This window comes from Pelodiscus sinensis, chromosome 2 (assembly GCF_049634645.1).
Source record: "Pelodiscus sinensis isolate JC-2024 chromosome 2, ASM4963464v1, whole genome shotgun sequence".
Classification (NCBI taxonomy): domain Eukaryota; kingdom Metazoa; phylum Chordata; order Testudines; family Trionychidae; genus Pelodiscus; species Pelodiscus sinensis.
In genome coordinates, this window is record NC_134712.1 from 19,886,230 (window position 1) to 19,907,741 (window position 21,512).

Sequence of the window (21,512 nt, forward strand, 5' to 3'; positions counted from 1 at the left end):
CAACCCATTATCCTACTCTACTTTGGAGTTAATTCGTACTCCTAGGAGTTCTGCACCAAAACATTAAATTTGGTGCACAATATGTTGATCTGAAAAAAATGCATATTTTGTGTCAAACACAGTATAATCGCTCCAGCTTCAAATATTTTGGTTGGTTATTTCAAAATTCCAGTTATCAACTACTCTAACAATCTATACAACAAAAAAGATTTCTCCCTGGGAGTAGATGTTAAAGAAGGCCTTGTACCAACCCAGTTCCAGTTGGAGTGTGTTACAGGGGACTTTGTGGGCCCTTGGAGACCAGACACCTGTGCTCCCCAGAGCCCAGATTTGGGGGAACCCCACGGCCCAGATACCCACACATCTTTCCCCCCAGAGCCCACCATGTGCAGTCCTGGGCCCAGAAACTTGCATTTCCAGAGCCTTTACTCTCTCACAGCTTCTTTACTTAACACACCAGGTGAGTTGGTGGTGCAGTGCTGCACTTCTCTTACAAAAGATGGGGCTGGGTCTCCCAGGCTGTCTCCTGTATCCTGGACAATGAGGATCATGCAAGACAGAGTATACAGAGCTTCATTCCTGCTAGGCTGGACACTCGGCTCACTGTGAGCAGGCCTCTGCAGAGTTCATTGTCCCCTAGGGGCAGCCAGATGCTCTGTGGCCCCAATTCTGTATGAGAAATGGAATTCTACATTTCACAGTGGTGTGGGATTCTCCCAGGAGTAAATATGGGGCTATGCAGTAGAGAAGGAACTTTGAAGGATCAAAATTTCTGGGGCTCTTTACCCCAGATGGGACTTCCTAACTGAGCTCCTTCTGTTTTTCTCATCTCTTGTGCCACAATAGACAGACCAGATGGGGCAAGTTGAAGACCCTCAGTCCCTTTGCCCTGGAACAGTGTCTGTGAGCTTCAAGTGCTCCCAGCCACTCACTCTGGGTTATCTGGCTTTATTTCCATGGGGTGAATGAGACTAAAGGGTACAGGGTACCTTAAGGCCAGACAACCACTCCTGAAGGCCCTGCATTGCAACATCCATTCCTCTTGTCAAGTGAGGCAAGATGTAGCTATTGCTGGAATGGCTTAATCACTGAAGAGTCACTTCCTGCTGTTCTAGGGAAAAAGTTAATTTGTAATACCTCACATGACAGTGCTGTGCTTTTCTTGGTCTGGCTCCGAATATACAGGCTTCCTTTTTCTCTGAAGTATAAAAAAATTAACTTTTTGCTTAAGACTGTCATAACTCAGTTATTTCTGATAACTATTATCTTGTGTGTTTACTGTTAATGATGAAAGAATATAATTCTCTAGTTATGTTGCCACTGAAATGTATTGTTATGAGATTCTGAACATGTCAAAAGTCTATTCAGACATTATCATATTTTTAAATGTATACATTTTCCCCCCCCAGAAACTGTTAAAGATGGTCACTGATAAAAGTAGAGGCTACAATATATTTCACTTGGAAAAACTTTATGCAATACTTAGCCAATGTATTTATCAACATCGCAAAGACTATGACAAGACCAAATTAATACAGGTAAAAAATTTTAAATGTTAAAAATTAAATCGTTCTTTTAAATATTAAATAAAATGCATTCTACTATACAACTGATGAGTATTCCTGATGTAAAGACTGTCTTGTTTCATTTTCACTAATCTCTCCTCAGCTTAGTAGCCTGTCTGAAATAAATTACTGATTTCAGTCTAAAGGGCAAGTATCCATATCACAAAATCCTATCATATTTAGCACAATTGGTACAAATTCAGCAGACAAAAACAATTGACTGAACATGGAGATAGTCTCACCTACATAACGTTTTGAAAACATTAAATCACATATATTTTCTTCAGAGCCAGCATTTTGGGACAACAGATATACTAAAAAGGTCCCACTACCAAAATCTGTTACTTCTTCGAGTAGTGTCCCCGTGGGTGCTCCACTCTAGGTGAAGGGTCGCCCTGAGCAGCAGATCGGAGGTTTGCAAAGCAGTTTCCCCCCTGTTGAGTTGCGCATACTCAGAAGGCATCTTGAGCCCTTCCCGCCCTCTGTAGTGCGCGGCTCAACCCCCTCTCTTTCAGTTCCTCTTCAACTGCCCTCATCAGCGGACAGAGCGAGTAGGAGCTCCCTCTCAGTCTCTGACTGCATTTCTAATAGTTAGCTTACCACAGTCTTTCCCCTCTTATATTCCAAATTAGTTTTTTTCCTTGTTTCTCTTTAAAATAACAACAACAAATTTTTTCTGTTATAAAAAGAACAAAACTATCTATCTCCCTTCGGGGACTGAAATTCGCCTCAGACCGGAGCCCCGGTGAACCGTGGCGCGCACTCTCTCAGCTTCTCAGCTGGAAAAACAAATAAACCACATAAAAAGAAAGAAAGGACTATAACAACAGTCACAAATAAATAAAACTCTGAAAACATCAACAGTTTAAGAAAATAAGAATCTCCCGAACTATGTCTGCCTCCTCAGGCTTTAAAAAATGTGAGCAGTGCCGCGAGCCTATGCCGGCTTCTGACGGCCACACGAAATGTATTAGATGCTTGGGGGAAACTCACTCACCTCACAGCTGCATACATTGTGCTTCCCTCACGGCGAGAGCTAGAAAGGATAGAGAGCTCCGCCTGAGGATGATTCTGTTTGAAAAGGCTCTGCAGCCTACAGAGCAGGGGGAACCGCAGCATGAAACCCCCCCGCCGCCAAAAACTACAAGGCAGAGAGCCTCACCGTCGTGCTCTCTCCTGCCTTCTTCCTCCCCAAAGACACAGGGAAAGGGGCAAGTAAGTCTGAGGACCCCTGCTAGCAAAGCAGAGGGAAGATCCTCCCGTTCGGCACCGGCACCGGGACCGGTGCGCGCTGCCTCCGAGCCGTCCCAGGAACATGCTAACCACCCGGGGTGGAAAGAAAAGCCGGCGCCGCTTCAAACAGCGGTGCCGCTGCAAGCCCTGGCGCTGCTTCAAGCCCCGGCACCGCAAAAAACTCCGGCTCAGCTTAAAGGGACAGTGCTGCTCAAACCGTTGGCACCGCACCAAAAGAAAACCCATACACAGCCAGCACCGGCTGCAACTGTAAACCAGATCTCTACACCGGTGCCGGCAGCAGACAGCGAGAGGCACCCTCAAGAGTCTGCTACAGAACACTCTAAGACAGCGTCTGACACTCACAGCAGGCAGCAGCATTCATGCCTGCCTCCCACTGACTGCTCACCTGGGAGATCCTTGGCAAGGCATTCCCCTCCCAGATCTGTGTCTCCAGTGTCCTTGCAAGACACTCCCTTACAGGATGATGACAGATATACGACATATTCTTCACGACACACGTCGCCAAGGGGGTCTCGCTCATACTACCATAGGACTAGACCACAACAAAGCCCATGGCATCCTTATTGGTCCTACCCACCCCAATGGGGGCCCTGGGATCATTGGGACCCATACAGACGCTGGTCCTCAGCCCATTCCTCACCATCTCGAAGGAGCCTGCCTCATCTACAGCCCCTACCTCCGGCAACACACGCAGAGGAGGAGGAACGAATTTTGGACAATGAATCCGATATTCAATCAATAAACATCACACACCTTGACGACCTAAGTGCCCAGCAAGACGAGGCAGTTATACCATCAGATACAGTAGCGATCGACGACCTCAAACAGTTTCAAGAATTATTCAAGCGAGTAGCGACAAGTCAGCATGTCTCCCTCCAAAAAGTGCAAAAGAAACAACATCACTTGTTAAAGAACCTGCATCCTACATTGCACAGTAAGATTGCCCTGCCAATTAACGAGGCAATCATGGAAACATCTGAGGATCTGTGGAAGACACCCGCGTCCATCCAGCCGACTTAATAAAAAGATTGACAGAAAATACTTCGTTCCACCAAAAGACAATGATTTCCTGTTTACGCATTCACAAGCCAACTCCTTAGTTGTTAAATCAGCACAGCAAAGAGCGAAGTTGCCGCAATACAAAAATGGCAATATGGATAAGGACCATAAAAAGCCAGACTTCTTTGGCAAGAAGATATACTCCTCTTCTACACTACAACTAAGAATATCAAATTATTCTGCCCTCTTAGTGAATCATGACTTCGATAATTATTCGAAGTTGAGAGAACTAATACCACATCTCCCTGAATCCAAAAGATCTATCTTGAAAGCGATAGTCCATGAAGGCCATACGATCGCTCGCACCGCTCTCCAAACCGCAACCAGGACTACAGCTATGGCGGTAGTCATGCGCAGAATTTCCTGGCTACAGTCATCTGGAGTTCCCGGAGAACTTCAGCCCAAAATAGAAGACTTACCATTTGATAGGCAAAAATTATTTGCAGCTTCTACAGATGAAATGCTATACAACAGTAAGAATTCGAAAACCACTCTTCGTACATTGGGCATGTACACACCGCCTTTCAAATGCAGGTGATACACCCCATATAACACATACAATCGCTACAGGTATGGGCAAAACAAGCGACCACAGAGACCGTATGAAGACACTAGGTCAAGACAACGACCTCAGAGGAGGCGCCCTAATCAGGGCCGCCCACCAACTGCTCAGTCCTCTAAGCAACAAATTTGAAGATGTGGTCGAAGGTCTGCAATACCTCCCTCACGATCTAGCAACAATGCAACAGGGCCATCTTTTTACCCACTGTTTACGGCCGTTCCTTCCACAATGGGAATCTATAACATTGGACCGATGGGTTCTAGACATAATTCGAGTCTGCTACACCATCCCATTTACCACTACCCCACCTACCCTTCCCCCTACCCCGTCTCTTTTCAGGGACCCCTCTCACGAAACTCGACTAAGACAAGAGATCGATCGACTCCTTTTAATCGGAGCCATAGAAAGAGTACCAGTAGAGTTTCACGGGAAAGGATTTTACTCGAACTATTTTTTGATCGAGGAAAAAACGGGGGGCTGGAGGACCATATTAGACCTCTGCAAACTGAACAAGTTTCTCAGGAAACAACGTTACAAAATGGTCACACTTACAACAATCATTCCTGTGCTAGATCAAGGGGACTGGTTCGCAGTCCTCAACCTGCAAGATGCGTATTTCCATGTAACTATCCATCCTACCCACAGACGCTATCTACGCTTTACGCTCGGCCCAGATCATTTTCAGTATAATGTTCTCCCCTTTCGCCTCTCGTCAGCTCCGAGAGTATTTTCAAAGGTACTAGCAGTCATCGCTGCGTACCTCAGAAGACAAAAGGTCATTATATTCCCCTACCTAGACAACTGCCTTTTAAAGGGCTCGACACAGGATGAAACCGCCTCCATGATAAGTACGACCACATCCCTCCTCAATCGTCTAGGTCTTCTAGTCAACGAAAGCAAATCAACGCTTTACCCAGTTCAAGATATAGAGTTCATCGGGGCACGCCTGGACTCAATCACAGCTCGAGCATACCTACCTCGACAACGTTTCAGAACTATACAAGAAATTATAAGTGCAGTGTTTACAACTCCTAACACTACAGTACTTACTTTTCTCTGACTAATGGGACACATGGCTTCCACCACCTATGTAGTCCACCACGCTCGTCTGCATTTTTCGATGCTTCCAACTCTGGATAGCAATTGTGTATATACCGTCACGACACTCCCTCAACAAGACAGTGATTATTCCACCAAACATTATTGCATCCTTACAATGGTGGACGGTACCGAACAACCTCCTTGCAGGCGTTTCATTCCAACAAATCGAACCCACTATACAGATTACCACGGATGCTTCCCTCCTTGGCTGGGGAGCACATATGAACAATCAAGGGGTTCAGGGAAGGTGGTCCCCATCCGAGGCACGACTACACGTCAACCTCCTCGAACTGCGGGCAGTAAGGAATGCCTGTGCACACTTTGCCCCCAACATTGCCAATCAGACAGTCCGCATCCTAACGGACAACATCTGCACAACGTTATACATAAACAGGCAGGGTGGAGCCCGCTCCTGCTCCCTCTTCGCGGAAGCTATCCGCCTGTGGAACTCTTGCATCAGCAACCATGTCACCCTCATAGCATCCTACCTGCCCGGGGTGAACAACACCAGAGCAGATTCACTCAGCCGCAACTTCACCTCGGATCACGAGTGGGAGTTACACACGGAGGTCGCAAACTCAATCTTCCACCGATGGCCATCTATGGGGATGGCCATCTATAGACCTTTTTGCGTCTGCCCAGAACGCCAAATGCCCCCAGTTCTGCTCACACGCAGGACTTGGCAGACATTCCCTGGGGGATGCCTTTCTAATCAAATGGACGGCCCCCCTACACTATGCCTTCCCCCCCCATACCGCTCATCCCAAGAATCCTACGCAAGATCTGCAGAGACGGAGCCCTAGTCATTCTGATAGCCCCGTCGTGGCCCCGACAAACTTGGTACCCGTACCTGCACAAGCTAGCAGTTCACCCTCCTTATCTACTACCAAACCGTGTAGACCTGATATCTCAGAGCAATGGCACGATACTACACCCACAGCTCCATACCCTACACCTTCAGGCTTGGCTGCTCTCTGGTTCTCGGAGATAGAAAATCACTGTTCCTAGCAAGTGAAGGACATCCTCCTCCACAGTAGGAGACAGTCCACTCGAAAAACTTACTTGCAAAAAAGACACGATTCTCTCACTGGTGCCAGTGAACCAAAGTAGAACCCCGTGTTGCCCCACTGAATACGATCCTGGACTACATTCTAGACCTTAAAGTATCAGGACTGTCAATCTCTTTCTTAAGAGTTCATCTTTCCACAATAGCAGCGTTCCATACCTTGATTGACGGCTTCTCCATATTTGCCCATCCTATCACTAAAAGATTCCTTAAAGAGCTCCACAACGTATACCCGCCCTACAAGGCCCCCCCCCCTTCTTATGGGACCTAAATCTTGTTCTCCACCACCTCACCAGACCTCCTTTTGAGCCTCTGGCTACAGTACCACTCCCCTTTCTCTTTATGAAAGTCTGCTTCTTATTAGCTATCACGTCAGTCAGACGGGTGAGTGAACTCAGGGCACTAATGTCAGAACCCCCCTACACAGTTTTTATGAAGGACAGGGTCATACTTAGACCTCACCCAGCATTCCTGCCAAAGGTCTGTACAGAATTCCATGTCAACAAACCAATTGTACTACCTACCTTTTTCCCAAAACCGCATGCTTCACAGAAGGACACCACCCTGCATACTCTGGACATTCGGAGGACTCTCGCCTTCTTCCTGGAGAGAACAAAACCATTTCGTAAATCCGAAAGGCTTTTTATATCCATCGCTGAGCGTTCCAAAGGAACACCTCTATCATCACAACGAATCTCAAGATGGATCTCGACATGCATAGTCAAGTGCCACACCCTGGGCAATAAGCCGTTACAAGGCCCAGCACGAGTGCATTCAACTCGAGCCACGGCTGCTTCTACAGCCTTTTTGAACAATGTCCCCTTAAGGGATATTTACCGAGCAGCAACATGGTCTTCAGACCATACCTTTGCCAGACATTATGCTATCCTACCACAACTTAAACATGACTCAGCAGTTGCTACGGCGGTGCTCTCTACCACCGCTAAACATTGACTCTGGCTCCCTCCAGCCATATATTGAATACTGCTTTGTAGTCACCTAGAGTGGAGCACCGACGGGGACACTACTCAAAAAAGAAAAGGGAGTTACTCACCTCGTGCAGTAACACGTGTTCTTTGAGATGTGTGTCCCCATGGGTGCTCCATGACCCTCCCGTCCTCCCCTCTGCACGGAGTCTAAATTACTCGGGCAGAGACGAGGAACTGAAAGGGAGGGAGTTGAGCCGCGCGCTACAAAGGGCGAGAAGGGCTCGAGACGCCTTCTGAGCATGCGCTGCTCAACAGGGGGGAAACTGCTTTGCAAAGCTCCAATCTGCGGCTCAGGGCGACCCTTCACCTAGAGTGGAGCACCCACGGGGGGACACATCTCGAAGAACACTCGTTACTGCATGAGGTGAGTAACTCCCTTTTCCTCTCTTTCAGCCTGCTAGTGCAGGCATGTAATCAAACCTGTTACTGCAGAGGATTCATTGTACTATTTTGCAAGTAGTCATTTAAGATTTTTTTTTAACATAGTGCTTAGGTTTATGTTAATGAAGGATTCATCTACTTTTAGACGTGGACCAGCAAAGGGTGTTCCTCTTGTACCATTAAATTGCCTCTCCATTTTGGACTGTTGAATTTTTGAACATTTTAAACCCAGTCACTTCATAAAGAATGTTTTCTACCTGTGCAGATTTACAATAACTATGTAGAAAGAGAAGAGCCATAATTCTCAAGTTCTCATAGAAAAGGCTTTATGTTCAGCCATACTTGAACATAAATTTTCAGGAGGCATCAAAGGTCCAGGCTGGGCAAGTCCAACTGTAATGGGGTTGCATTCATTTCTCACAACCCTTGCCCCCGGCCAAGTGCATGTATCTGCACTCTTTTTCTTTTATGGTGGCTCTTTGGTGACTTAGCCATCTGGCCGAGTCACACACAGTCTATGCAAAATAAAACAAACCCCTTCTAGGGTACAAGTTAGGGGTGTGTTAGTATACATATTTAAACAATTAACTGATGAGCCTTCATGATTATATGCGAGTCTTCTCACCTTAAATACAGAGGCAGAAGTGCTGGTGGGGGGCAGGCAGCTCTGTGGGAGCCAGTGTTTGCAGGGCTCCCTCTCTGCCTCCCCCTCCCCCATGTGTAAACATGTAACCACTTGAAAAATCCAGCAGTTATGCATTTACCCAAAAAACAAACAAACAAAAAAACCCTTCCATTTTTTAACATACCTAGTACAAGTCCAGCAAAACCTCTCTTGAGATAGGGATGCAAATGTAGCCGACCGAAATTGCTAATGAAGCAGGGATTTAAATATCCCGTGCTTCATTAGCATAATCTCGCCTGCACACTATTCCAATCGCCAGCTGATTCGAACCAGGAAGTGTGCTCCGAGACGTGTTAGTTCGAATCAAACCCCTTGGTTTGAACTAACGTTACTCCTCAAAAAATGAGGAGTAACATTAGTTCGAACCAAGGGGTTTCATTTGAACTAACGTGTCCTGGAGCACACTTCCTGGTTCGAATCAGCTGGCGATCGGAATAGCGTGCGGGCAAGATTATGCTAATGAAGTGTAGGATATTTAAATCCCCATTTCATAAGCAATTTTTGGTCAGATACATTTGCATCCCTATCTCGAGATAGGGAGCAAGTGTAAACGTACCCTTATTGCCCTCTTTAATAGCTGTTTGTTCCCACTCTGGAATAGAGCAGTGCCCCCCAAAGCTTCCTTCTGGGAAATGTGTCCTCATCCTCTCAGGACAGCTCTGCTTTCAGCTCTTTGGCTAGGTCTCTATAGTTCAATTCCCTCTCTGGGGTGCCTCAGTATCCAGGCCACTTCTCCTAGTAGGTAATGGACCCTGGAGATGTGGGGGAAGAACCTGGTTTTCTTCTTCGAGGATGTCCCCGCAGGTGCTCCACTATGGGTGCTGGGCTTGCCCCGGCACCGCAGACAGAGGCTTGTCAGAAGCAGTATTCAGCGCATGTGCCACGGGGCTCACGGCTTTTGCATTCTGCAGCTCCTTTTATAAGGCCTTCCTGGCCTCTAATTGGCTGTTTCCCCTGCTGCACTCTAGCCTTCTTGGAGGACCTCTCTTTCTAGTGGGCTGATGTGGGGCAGGACCAAAAGGCCTCCAGCGAGGGGCCTCAGGAGCTAGTCTACCCCATCACACCAGCATTGAGACTCTCTTAAGTGGTCTGAAAACTTGCTTGTCCTAGTGTTTGAGGTATTCATCTGTGACTGACTCGGTTATTCTGGTCTTTCTACATCTTCTCTTAAAAATAAAAATTTTCCTCCAGGCATTGGTCATCCAGATCTAGTCTTCCACATCTGACAGAAAGAATCAATCCTCTGTTCTGATTGTGCAACAATGCAGATAGCTTCATTGGATCTGAACAGAGTACTGAAATGGATGCAGAATTCATTTATAGAGACATGTTTGAGCGTAGGAGGGGAACTCATTTAGAACGTTGGAGGGCTAATGGAACCCATAGAATGCACTTATCTTTTGGAGTTTGGGGGGGAGGGGTAATTTTTTTTTTTAAACACACAGAGGCTGTTAATTTTTTCTCTAATCCAAAGAAGGAAAGGCAGTGCAGATTGCTCTAGTATTATTTGGGGAAACATGCTGGTTGAACAGGCAGGGTCTGTCTTTTATATCAAGAGGTAGAATGTCCAGGAATGACGCTGAGTAATTTCTTCATGAAAGCAGCCAGTTATACATAGGACAGAGCCAGAGCTGATCAGTGAAAGTATTGCCTCTCCAAATCAACCTTTGGTTCTCCAGCTTTCTAAAATAATTTTATATATGTACGGTTGTGTCAGAAGCTAGAGAGGAACTAAAGGACAGTTAAGTGGCTTTTACAGTAAAACTCCATTGGTCCGGCATCCAATGCTCCGGCACTCCTGATGGTCTGGCACCATCAGGAACCTGGAAGTGCTCTGGCTGCCAGACAATTGGAGCTGGTCTGCGCCTGGCTTCCCCCGATTCAGCCGCTGCTGAAACTGACCAGCAGCTGAATTGGGAAGCTGAGGGCAGAGCAGCTGGGGTGCTGCCGGGTTGGTCCCATAGTGCTGCCCCTTGGGGCTGTGGGACCAACCTGGCAGCACCCCAGCTGCTCTTGGGGGTGCCTGGGGGAGAGCAGCTGGAGTGCTGCCAGGTTGGTCCCGCAGCGCTGAGGGGCGGCGCTACTGGACCAACCCGGCAGCACGCCAGCTGCTCTGCCCCAAGCGTCCCGGATTCAGCCGCTGCTGAAACTGACCAGCAGCAGCAGCTGAATCCGGGACGCCTGGGGCAGAGCCAGACTATCAGAAGGGGGGGCTATGAGAGATCTGGGGTGGCATGCACCCCACCCCAGACCTCTCATAGCCCCCCCCCTTCCGATAGTCCGGCATATCTGATAATCCGGCACCCCCTGGGTCCTAAAGGTGACGAATTATCAGAAGTTTACTGTATTACATTGATTCTAAAATCATGTATGTGTCCAGAAAGAACTGTTTCATGTGGCAGGGCACGTAACTCTCAAGTGTAGATAGCAAAAGGCAATACATTTCTAGAAAAAAATTACTGATGAGTAAAGGTTTTCTTATTATAGTTATTTTTAGTTGAGCCTTTGTCAAATATATACAGCTGTTAGTGATTTAAAAAAGAGAGAGAGAGAGAGAGAAAACAAATACAAGGTTTCCAGCAGTTTCTACTCGTTTTTTTTTCTCTTTCAGGAAATGAAAAAAGAAATTACAGTCTTCAAGCAAACTTAAGATCATAATATCTAAAATTAACTGATTTCTACTTTTCTAATCTATTTCTTTAATTTTATGCTCCTTTGTTGCCTGTGCATAGTCAATATCAGAGTGCATATACATGTATAAATATATTAAAATATATTGACAATCTATTGCTTATTTCTAAGTTTTTTTTTTAAATTGCTTATTTCTAAGTTTTTAATGCTACCTCTAGTGTAGAAATTGGAAGAGCAGGAGGGGTTTTGGTCTACTGAGATCAGTCAGCCCAGCAGTTCCCTCCCACATGCTCACTCAAAAGAGCTGCATAAGTCAATACATACTGTACAATTATGACAAACGAACAAATGAAAATACGAAGTAATTAAAACTAACATACTTTTAAGAAATAATATTATATAACTAAGGAGTTGTGTAATGCACACTCAGAAAGAGGCAGTGTCGCAGATTTGTTTTCAGATTGATGTAGCATTTCAGTTTTTCAGATCTCAAACTATCCAACGTTAAGTTGGGGAGGGGGCACTGTACAAAACACAGATCTTCATTGTTTGGTGCTGTGTAGGATCATCTAGCTGATTTTTCTGTACTCTAATCACAGGATATTTTGATGTTACAATCTGTTCTTTAAGACTGAAAACATGGGCATGTAGCTATTCTAAATTGTGAATGAATTACCTTATTCAAATTTAGCATTCATACATCAGTTAATACTGTGGCAGAGGGGACCTGAAAGACTGGGAGAAAGCATGTATGTGGAGTAGGGATGTTAAAATTAGGTTCATCAACTAATCAAATAGTCGATGGAATTTTCATCAATTTGATTAGTAAATAAGGGTGCTTCCACTTTGAAATGTAGTAAGAGCCTGCCCAGCTGTTGCTACATTTCAAAGATTGAAACACTGCTGGCCCCGCGCTCCATGCAGCACTTCTGCTTTGAAATGTACAAGAGCCCCAGCAGGTGGAACACCACTGCTGCACCTCTGCCCTCTCCCACGGAGCTGGAGCTGGGAGCAACCAGCTTTTAAGCCATCCCTCCCCCCAAAACCCTTCCTTCCCCCCCCTTGGTGCCTTTTTCTTATAGAGGTAGTATGGGGGGAGTGACTAGTCGACTAGTGTGTTGACTATCGAATAAGCTTTTGCTAAACTAGACAATTAGTCACTTACATCCCTAATGTGGAGAATCCAGTTCCTTTTATTCTTTATGCCTTGCCTTATCTTGACTCCCTACATAAGCAGCCACTGTCCTAGGTATTGACAGGATTGGCATATCTAGTTCACTCATCTGGTTCGCTAAATCCAAATAGGTGTACCACAAGTGCAAATAAGAACATAGGTGAGAAAATAATTGGCGGAGCAAAAAGTTGGAAGATGAACGAAAGAAAGTTCTGTGCATTTTTGGAATAATATTATGCTTAAAAAACAGCAGTTTCTGTTACACAGATTCTTTTCTTGTTCATTGCAAATGGGTAATTCCTCTCGTGAGTGGAATTCCAAGGTGGTCCAGAGTTAATGAGGCTCCAAGACTAACCTGCACCCTTCAACATAGGCCGGTACAACTTGCTCCTAACATGGAACAAGTTGGTAGTTCAGTTTTTCTCAGCTACTTTGTTTTCTAGTTTTAATTTTCTTCATCATGTAGTAGCAGATCCATTTCAATCCTAGCTTTGTTTTCCCTTTCCTGAAGTAAGGAATCATCAGATTGAGACTCTATCTGGTACCTCTTGTGTAGTATATCTCCCAGGGGATTCCTCTGCCTCCCACCACAGCAGCAAAGAAGCTTTTCAAGTATAGGTGGTTCTTCAAGAACCTTAGAGGGAGAGGGTGAGCTAAGGTCTGCTGCCACAAGCTGTTGACTCTTGTTCTACCAGAATGAGGTTCTTCTTCGAGTGGTTGCTCATGTCCATTCAAAGTAGGTGTGCGCACCGCATCTTCCGGAGCGTTTTCCCTAGCGGTACCCGTAGCGCCGGCAGGGCGCCCTCTGGAGTGGCGCCGCCATGGTGGGGTATAAGTACCCCTGCCGGCACTGCCCCACCTCAGTTCCTTCTTACCGCAGCGACGGTCATTGGAGGGTCTCCATATCTCCCAGCTTAGTTAATTAATGGTTCCCATTTTTCACATTCGTTGTAAATAGTTCTCATAGTTAGGTTATTTGCTTTGTTCCTTCCCCCTTGGGGGTAAGAAATGCCAGGGCCACAAGGCTTTAAGACATGCGCTGACTGCAGGAAGTTTATGCCCAGGGGCAACCCTCATGACAGTTGCCTTAAGTGCCTGGGTGAGGCTCATCTGGCTATTGCCTGTAAAATCTGTAAGTCCTTCAAGCCTCGTACCAGAAAAGAGAGGGTTTCCCACTTAAAACTGCTTCTCATGGAGTCAGTGCTTCAGCCGGTGCTGCCGGACCAGCCTGCGGTACTCAGCACACCGGCCTCGACGCGGGACGCCTCTCACCAGCACCGCGCGTCGACGTCCCAGCACCAATCACACTCTCCTCCAACTAAAAGAATGAAGAAGTCCCGGGGAAGGTCTTCGTCGAAGAAGACAACGTCGGTGGGGCACCGCACCATGGGCTCTCCGGTGCGCGTATCGTCCCCTCAGCGCGGCCACTTACCTCCGCGTCGACTGTCGATGCTGGATACGTTCGAGGCAGCGCAGGATCTTATTAGCCTCTCGACCTCCCCGCCATCCTCGGTGGACTTGGAAGGGTCGAGGTCACCATCCTCGGAGGCTCAGCTAACTACGGCTTCTCCCCAGCATGGCCCAGGTCGGCATGCTAAAGTGGCTTACACGTCGGGACCATCCCGTGTGGGATCAGTACCGATTGTTACCTCGGCTTCCCTATCGTCGCCAAGCCATCATTCCCAGGGAGCTTCCAGCCATGCGCGGCCTGAGCCACAGCTGAGCTTGCCAGCTCCCTGCATGGTGGTACCGGTGCTGTATCTGAGTAGCCATGTGGCATCCACTCAGACATCTCTCTCTTCCATGGAGGTCATGAAGGGGCCGGCGTCCATCTCCGTGCCCTCACCCGCACCGGCATCAACCCAGTGGTCTCGCCAGGCACCGGGCCTGGGTACCCCGGTGCCGCAACCGCTGAACACAACTCAACCGGCACCGGGTTTGAGCACCTCGGTGCCGCAACCTTGGGCACCGTTTCAACCGGCACCGAGCCTTAGCACCTCGGTGCCACAGCCGCTGACAACTCACCTGGCATCGGGCCTGGGCACCCCGGTACCGCAACTCCTGGCGACTCACCCGGCACGGGCACCCCGGTACCGCAACTCCTGGTGACTCAGCTGGCACCAGGCCTGGGCACCCCCCGGTGCTGCAACTGCTGGTGACTCAGACCGCGCCGGGCACTGTTCAACAATCGGCTCCGGGCCTGGGCACCCCGGTACCACAACTGGGTGCCGTTGAACAGTCGGCACCGGGCCTGGGTCCCCCGGTGCCGCAAGCGTCATTGGGCCTTCCGGCACATGCCATGGGTCCTCCGGCCCCACAGATAGCGCGGCCTAGACGTACTCATGCGGGCAAGCCAGAGTCAATGGCGAAGTTTGCCCCGCTCTCTGCATCGGCTCCACCCTTGCCGGAGTCCGATTATTCCTCGGACTCGGATGCTTCCTCCGTCCGTTCGGACTCGTCGAGGGCATCCTCGACCCACAGATCGAGGTCCAGACATAGGAAGGACCACACTCAACAAACATGGCCTCCACACCCGCAGTGGCCTTTCTGGACCCCCTGGGCCTACCACCAATGGCAGGGTCAGCTGCCTCCTTCTCTGGGGTTGGGGACGTCAGGGCACCGTTCCCGCCCATCTGCGTGCCTGTCTCGAGCCCCTCCCTCCCCCCTCCGGGAGCGCAACCCAACCCACTGGCATCGCAGCCATCGGCTCCAGAGGTGGACCCATCGGGAGCACAGGGTAAAACCCCACCCAGGGTGAAGGCACACTCCACCAGGGCGCAGGCATCCTCTGTGGCCTTTGGTGCCCGGGTCCCAATCACAGAAATCTGCAGGGCAGCCACCTGGTCTTCCCTCCACACATTTGCAACACATTATGTGCTACCTCAACAGGCCAGGGAGGATGCAAGGGTGGGTTCCGCAGTCCTTGAATCTGTAATGTAAAAATGTAAAGTTATACATCTGGTTGTCTTGTTCTGGGTTGGTGACCTGGCACTGTTTGTTGTTCAAATAAATCTGTTTTAGTGTTCACCTTCCTTTATGACTCTGGTGCTATGACTGTTCCGACCCCTCCTCCTTGGGGTTAGCTTGGTAGTCGCCTACTTTGAATGGACATGAGCAACCACTCGAAGAAGAAAAGAACGGTTACCTGTAACTGTTGTTCTTCGAGATGTGTTGCTCATGTCCATTCGACTCCCACCCTACCTCCCCTTTGTCGGAATATCCGGCAAGAAGGAACTGAGGTGGGGCAGCGCCGGCAGGGGTACTTATGCCCCGCCATGGCGGCGCCACTCCAGAGGGCGCTCTGCCGGCGCTACAGGTACCGCTAGGGAAAACACTCCGGAAGATGCGGTGCGCACACCTACTTCGAATGGACATGAGCAACACATCTTGAAGAACAACAGTTACAGGTAAGTAACCGTTCTTTTCTGAGTCAGTCAGGCATGGCTCAGGCTTTGATATCCTTCTCCCATGAAGGATATAATGCATGAAGTCAGTACTTCACCATGAGAAGGCTCAAACAGAAACATGCAAATTCTCTAGTACTTGAATGGCAGCCAGCTTGGGATGCTAGATCTCTTCTGTAAACAACCAGATGAAATACATACACATAGCACCAAAAAATACCCTGCATGGCTCATAGGTCAGGAAGCCAGTGGTCAACAATGAGTTAATTTTAAAAAAAATCTTTGCTTTTCAAGTATTATTAAACACAAGGTTTCCTGCATATGCAAAAATATTAAAAGCATTATATAAAACCAAAACATTTCCCTAGGTTTTTGGAAACCTAAGTTTAGTGCAGCTGTATAATATCAATGGAAGACACATCACACCTTCAAAAAACTATTTCTTTCCCATAAGTCACATAGAGCAAAGATACAGACCAGAAATTTCAGAGTCTCAGCTATAGCCATTGTCAACAGACCTGGTCTACATTATAAAGTTGGCTCTATATAAGTTGCCTTCCATCAGCCTAGTTGTGCACTAAAATTTGTCTCTAGCTAGCATAGGCATCTAATTATGGTGAAAAAGTAAAGCCACTTTCTTTGGTGACAGAGCTATGGTTGACTCTGATTGTAGACAGTGCAAAACCTATAGCAGCTGTTCCACAATGCCCTGTTCCCTTCTACAGTGACCACTCTGGTCATAGTTTTAAGCTTCATTGTTCATAGGTGATGGGGCTGGAATGGTTAACCACTAAGCCTCACCCTTAACGGTTTACCAGTAAGGGCTAGTGCAGCTCCTAGCCTGCCGCAGGGATGGAGGTGCTCCAATCCTTTGGGGCTGGCCTAAATAGCCCCCATCCGCAGTGGGCGCTCTATTGTCCCCCTTAATTGGTTAACCAGTTAGACATAAGGGTTATCAAATTAAAGTGGATTTTACATCCCTAATTCTCCCAAGTCCCTTGTATGTTTTTTGGAAAAAAAATGTTCCTGCTTTTCCACCTTGAGTGCACCTTGGAGCTTTTCTTTGTTGTGTGCAACCGACCAGGCTGTTTCACAGCTCCTGTAAAACTCTTGTAATTATAAATGCTCAATTACTAACACCCAAAGCTTCAGGCCCAGAGAACAGTCCAGCACAGAACAGCGAGGCTGACTGTTAAAATTAATCTTTTAAAGCTTTCATCAACTGCATAGCTCCACATTGTGTTCTTACAACGGTCTTTGGCTGTGTCTACATTGGCAAGATTTTGTGCAAAAGCACCTGCTTTTGCGCAAAATCTTGCCACTTGTCTACGCTGGCCGCAAGTACTTGCACAAGAACACTGACGTTGTGATGTATAAAATCAGTGCTTCTTGCGCAAATGCTCTGACACTCCCACTCAGGGATAAGCCCTCTTGTGCAACTGTTCTTGCGCAAGAGGCCAGTATAGACTGGCAACATTAATTTCTTGTGCAAGAAAGCCCGATGGCTAAAATGGCCATCGGAGCTTTCTTGCGCAAGAGAGCGTCTACACTGGCACAGATGCTTTTGCGCAAAAGCACATCTCTTGTGCAAAAGCACATGCCAGTGTAGACACTCTCTTCAGCAAATACTTTAATGTAAAAACTCTTGCGTTAATAGTATTTGCACAAAATCTTGCCAACATAGACGTAGCCTAAGTTGGCAAGAGTTCTAGCTGTTCAAAGCCTCTCTGCCTCCACCCTAACAGCAGCTTTTCCCCCATGCATGATATATTGCACAGAACACAAGCAGCTATAATCATTGTGATGGTTTTTCTCACTGAGGTCCAGTCTGAAGAAACGCTGTCACTCTTTACTCATAAGTCTTCCAAAAACATAGTAGTCATACTGCACCTGCTAAGAGAGCACCTTACTCTTCCACAGTTTGCGAACCCCACATTGCCTGTCTTCTGTAGCAGAAGATGATTAATGGCTGTATACATTTGTGTGACAATGGCTCTCACTGGATTTTCAAACTATAAAATGATTTCCACTGACTGATAGCAATCTGGCATTGCAAGTTTCCAGATTGTGAACACTACACTTCTGTCACTGCTTCTTTTTTTCTGGTGTCCTTGCAGAGGAGGACTGGTGCCAGATCAGAACATAGATCTAGGAATATGGCCTTCCTTAGTGGAAAGTTCTGCAGCCACTGCTACTTGTCATCCCAAATCTGCATTACAATGTGATCCCATCAGTGGTGCACCACCATCTGCAGCTGCTCCATTAATGTCTCCCATAGCCTTGTGTTATTTTTCACTATGTTCCTGAGCAAACTATCCTAGAAGAAACTGGCATTTCCATTGTTGCCTGCAAGTCTGTAAGTACAAGAGATTTGTGTGTCCTGTATTTGCAATATTCATGATAATGGCGATGCTAGATCTCTGTTGACTCCTTGCTTCTGTCAGAGATGCAGAGACCAAATAGTGCCATGTGTATTTTGTAGACTTTTTTTTAAGGCACAGTAATTGTGATCTATGAATAGTATAATGGATAGAGGAAGTTGCATGCTGGGACCCCTTGCTCCCTAATGTCCTGGACATGTCGTTTCCATCTTAAAAGGTATTCCACCATGAAGTAGTTCAGGGCACATTGGGATACTGATCCAGGGCATGGGACTTTGCAATAACCCAAACACTCTTGATGAGTATTTGCAGTGCTAAAACAAGTAGCCATGTATTCACATGCCCAAACGATTATAAAAATTTTGGCAGATGTATGCTGATGTAACTGGTGACCAAAAAGTGTAAGATAAAACATGGCCTTAATAAGAAAAGACTACTTGATAGTAGGGATGTTAAATATCGGTTAATTGAATAATCAATTCAATTGATTATTCAATTGCAGATCCATACTAACACGGCTACCCCCTCTGATACAATTAACCTCATGAATTCTTATCAGTTAGTTGACTATTCTATTGTCTCTGGAACAGGGCCAGCAGTCAGTGTGCTCCGGCCTCACTCCCGAGTAGCCCCCTGCCACTCCATACTGCTGCCTCTGTATCAGAGGCAGCAGCATGGGGTGCCAGGCAGGAGCTGGTCTGTGTGAGGAGCCGGTTTAAAAACCAGGTCACCTGATAAAGAGGCAGCAGTCCCTGTCTAAGGGGGTCTGAGCTCCTGGACCCAGTGCGAGACAGAACTGAGATGGGCTGCCTGCCCAACTGACTTCTAAGACACTTAAATTCAGAGCCACAGTAGGGGTAGGTCTGGGACCTGTTGCCAGGCTGCTGACCAGCCTGCTAAAAAATTTACTGGTGTGGGGAGGGAATGTGTGTAGTCTATAGCATTAACCCTATAAGCTTTTGCTTATTGATTGACTACACTATTACATCCCTACTTGATGGTAAGCATATCCTTGCTTTGAGTAAGGTAGGCCTTGAGTTCACATTGTGGTCAAATCTTTGACCTAATGGGGGATGACTGCTACTACAGGTTACAAGAAATCTGTTAAATCAGTAGCAACCAGTAATCACAGATACTCTGTGTATCTAAATGTACAGGTCTGGGGATGTTTGGGGAAACAGATAAATTAGTAGTGGAGAATACAAGTGGTATTCAAGAAGGGACTGATCCACTAACAAAAGGAAAAATCTGGAGCTGCATCTTCAAGAAAATCTTGATGCATTTTCTACTCAAACCAACACAATCCTCAATATTGACCAGACAAAATGAGTATCTCTGAGAGCTTAAAATTTCTGTGCAAGATTGCCTTTTTTTCTGTGCATTGCACCCAAAATCTTAAATGTCTTAATAGACAACAAGGCTTCTGCTGCACGTTACTATTTTACACCTATTCATGGACAAGATCAGCTCAGTACCATCTCAGGAAGCATGCCAGCTGTTTTGAGGAGGGGAGGAGCAGCACACGTGTTGCGAGATCCCCAGGTACCAGTCGAGCTGTCCTTGTCTTCACCTGCTGGCCAGTCCTCCCCAACAGCACCCTGCTCCCTCACCCTGGCCAGGGCCCCACCAGCATCTGGCCCCATCCAGACTCCCACCTACACCCTGCCCAGGGCCCGACCAGCACCCTGCTTCTGCCCCCTTGCCAGATCCCATCCCAAACTCTGCCCCTGCCTTGTGGCCAGATAGCATTCAGCACCCTGCCCCTGCTTCATGGCCAGATGCCCACCAGCACCCTGCTCCTACCCCCTCCCTCCTGGCCAGACACCTACCTCCAGCTTGCTCCTCTACCTTATTTTCTACCCAGATTCTGCATCCCTATCCCACTCACTGGGAGCCCTGTCCTGCCTCATTTCAGAGTGTAGAGGGGCCCACAAATTCCACTAACCCTGAAACCCCAGAAAGAGTTAATCTGGCCGGAGGGCCTTGAACCTTAGTTCTACCTCCTCTTCTCCGCCCCCATAGGTTTAGAGTGCTGGGAGAGTGAGGTGTCTCAGCTGGGGCTACATCAATGAGACTGGGGGGGTTTTGGAGGGTGGTGTGTGTGGTGTGTGGTTTATTTTGCATTTCACTAGTGTGGTCTCCAACTGATTTTTCTGTGGGTCAGTGACCCCTGACTTAAAACAGGTTCCCCACACCTCTCATAAATAAAAACAATGCTGAAACATTTTGTGTTTGACATATTTTATTTAAAAATGAAGCCTGTCCAACAATCCTCCAGTTGGGGCCAAGCCCCCATCTGGATGCAGCATCATAACACTCCTGCACACACACACCCAGACCCCAAACCTGAGCCTATCATACACTGGCGTGAGCCCCTTAAATCCCCACTGTACACCCAACCTTCCTGCCTTGAGCCCCTTATACACCCCAACCCTCCTCCTGACCCCAACACTCTCCAGCCTGGAGCCCCCTCCCTGAGTCAGCATCCCCTTCTCCTCCTCCTCCTGCACCCGAATTCCTTCCTAGAGCTTGCACCTCTCACCCTTTCCCACACCCAAATCCCTCATTCCCATCCCAGAACCAGCACCTTCTGTCTCAACACCAGGAGCGTGAGTGAGGCCTGGAGACAGCAAATGATGGAGAGGAGGGGAACAGAGAGGGTAGGGCCTCAAGGAAGGGATCAGATCTTGGGGAACGGATGGGGTAGATATTGGCTTGCCCTGACATTTAAAAAGTGATCTTGGGTATAAAAAGGTTGGAGACCACTGCTCTAGTACAACACTGAACCACCTCTGAATTCCACAGATGACAGGCATTTACACATTTGTGATGAATGGGGAAAGGAGGAGAAACAAAATTATCACTCACCGTATTGTGACACAGATTGAATCAGTTTTTCTGAAATGTTTAAAAAAAAATCAGTCTGAGGCTGATCTGGGCATTGAGACATTTCTGTCCAACCACCTGAAATTTGCTAAAATTTTAAGTAACTGAAAAAGTCTCTTAATGAAAAGTGCTTGGCCACATTCACCTTCATTGTTGCTCAAAGCTCTACTGGTAAAGAAACGAAAAGAGCACAGGTCCATTCTTTTAAAAGCAGTGCCCACTCTTCAGTGCTTCTAACACAGAAAGAAAAAAAAGTTTGTTTGAACCCAAACATTGCAGCCCGCTGCTATTGTGTAAACTAGAAAATGAAACTCTAATTGCTTTGTTTGCTTTTTCCTTTCGCACGCTACAAAAAGCACCCATGGTAAAAA

At 47.3% G+C, this 21,512-nt stretch overlaps 1 protein-coding gene across 4 annotated transcripts in view; it reads left to right on the plus strand.

Moving 5' to 3' along the window:
* Positions 1–11,452, plus strand: part of ATAD2 (ATPase family AAA domain containing 2) — an 88,231-nt gene extending 76,779 nt beyond the window's left edge. For all 4 annotated transcript variants that reach the window (XM_025178690.2, XM_075920165.1, XM_075920164.1 and 1 more), the window contains 2 exons: positions 1,410–1,538; positions 11,277–11,452. In XM_025178690.2, coding sequence (XP_025034475.2) covers positions 1,410–1,538; positions 11,277–11,315 — 168 coding nt within the window. In that variant the 3' untranslated portion in view covers positions 11,316–11,452. The remainder of the gene's footprint in view (positions 1–1,409; positions 1,539–11,276) is intronic.
* The last annotated feature ends 10,060 nt before the right edge of the window (positions 11,453–21,512 follow it).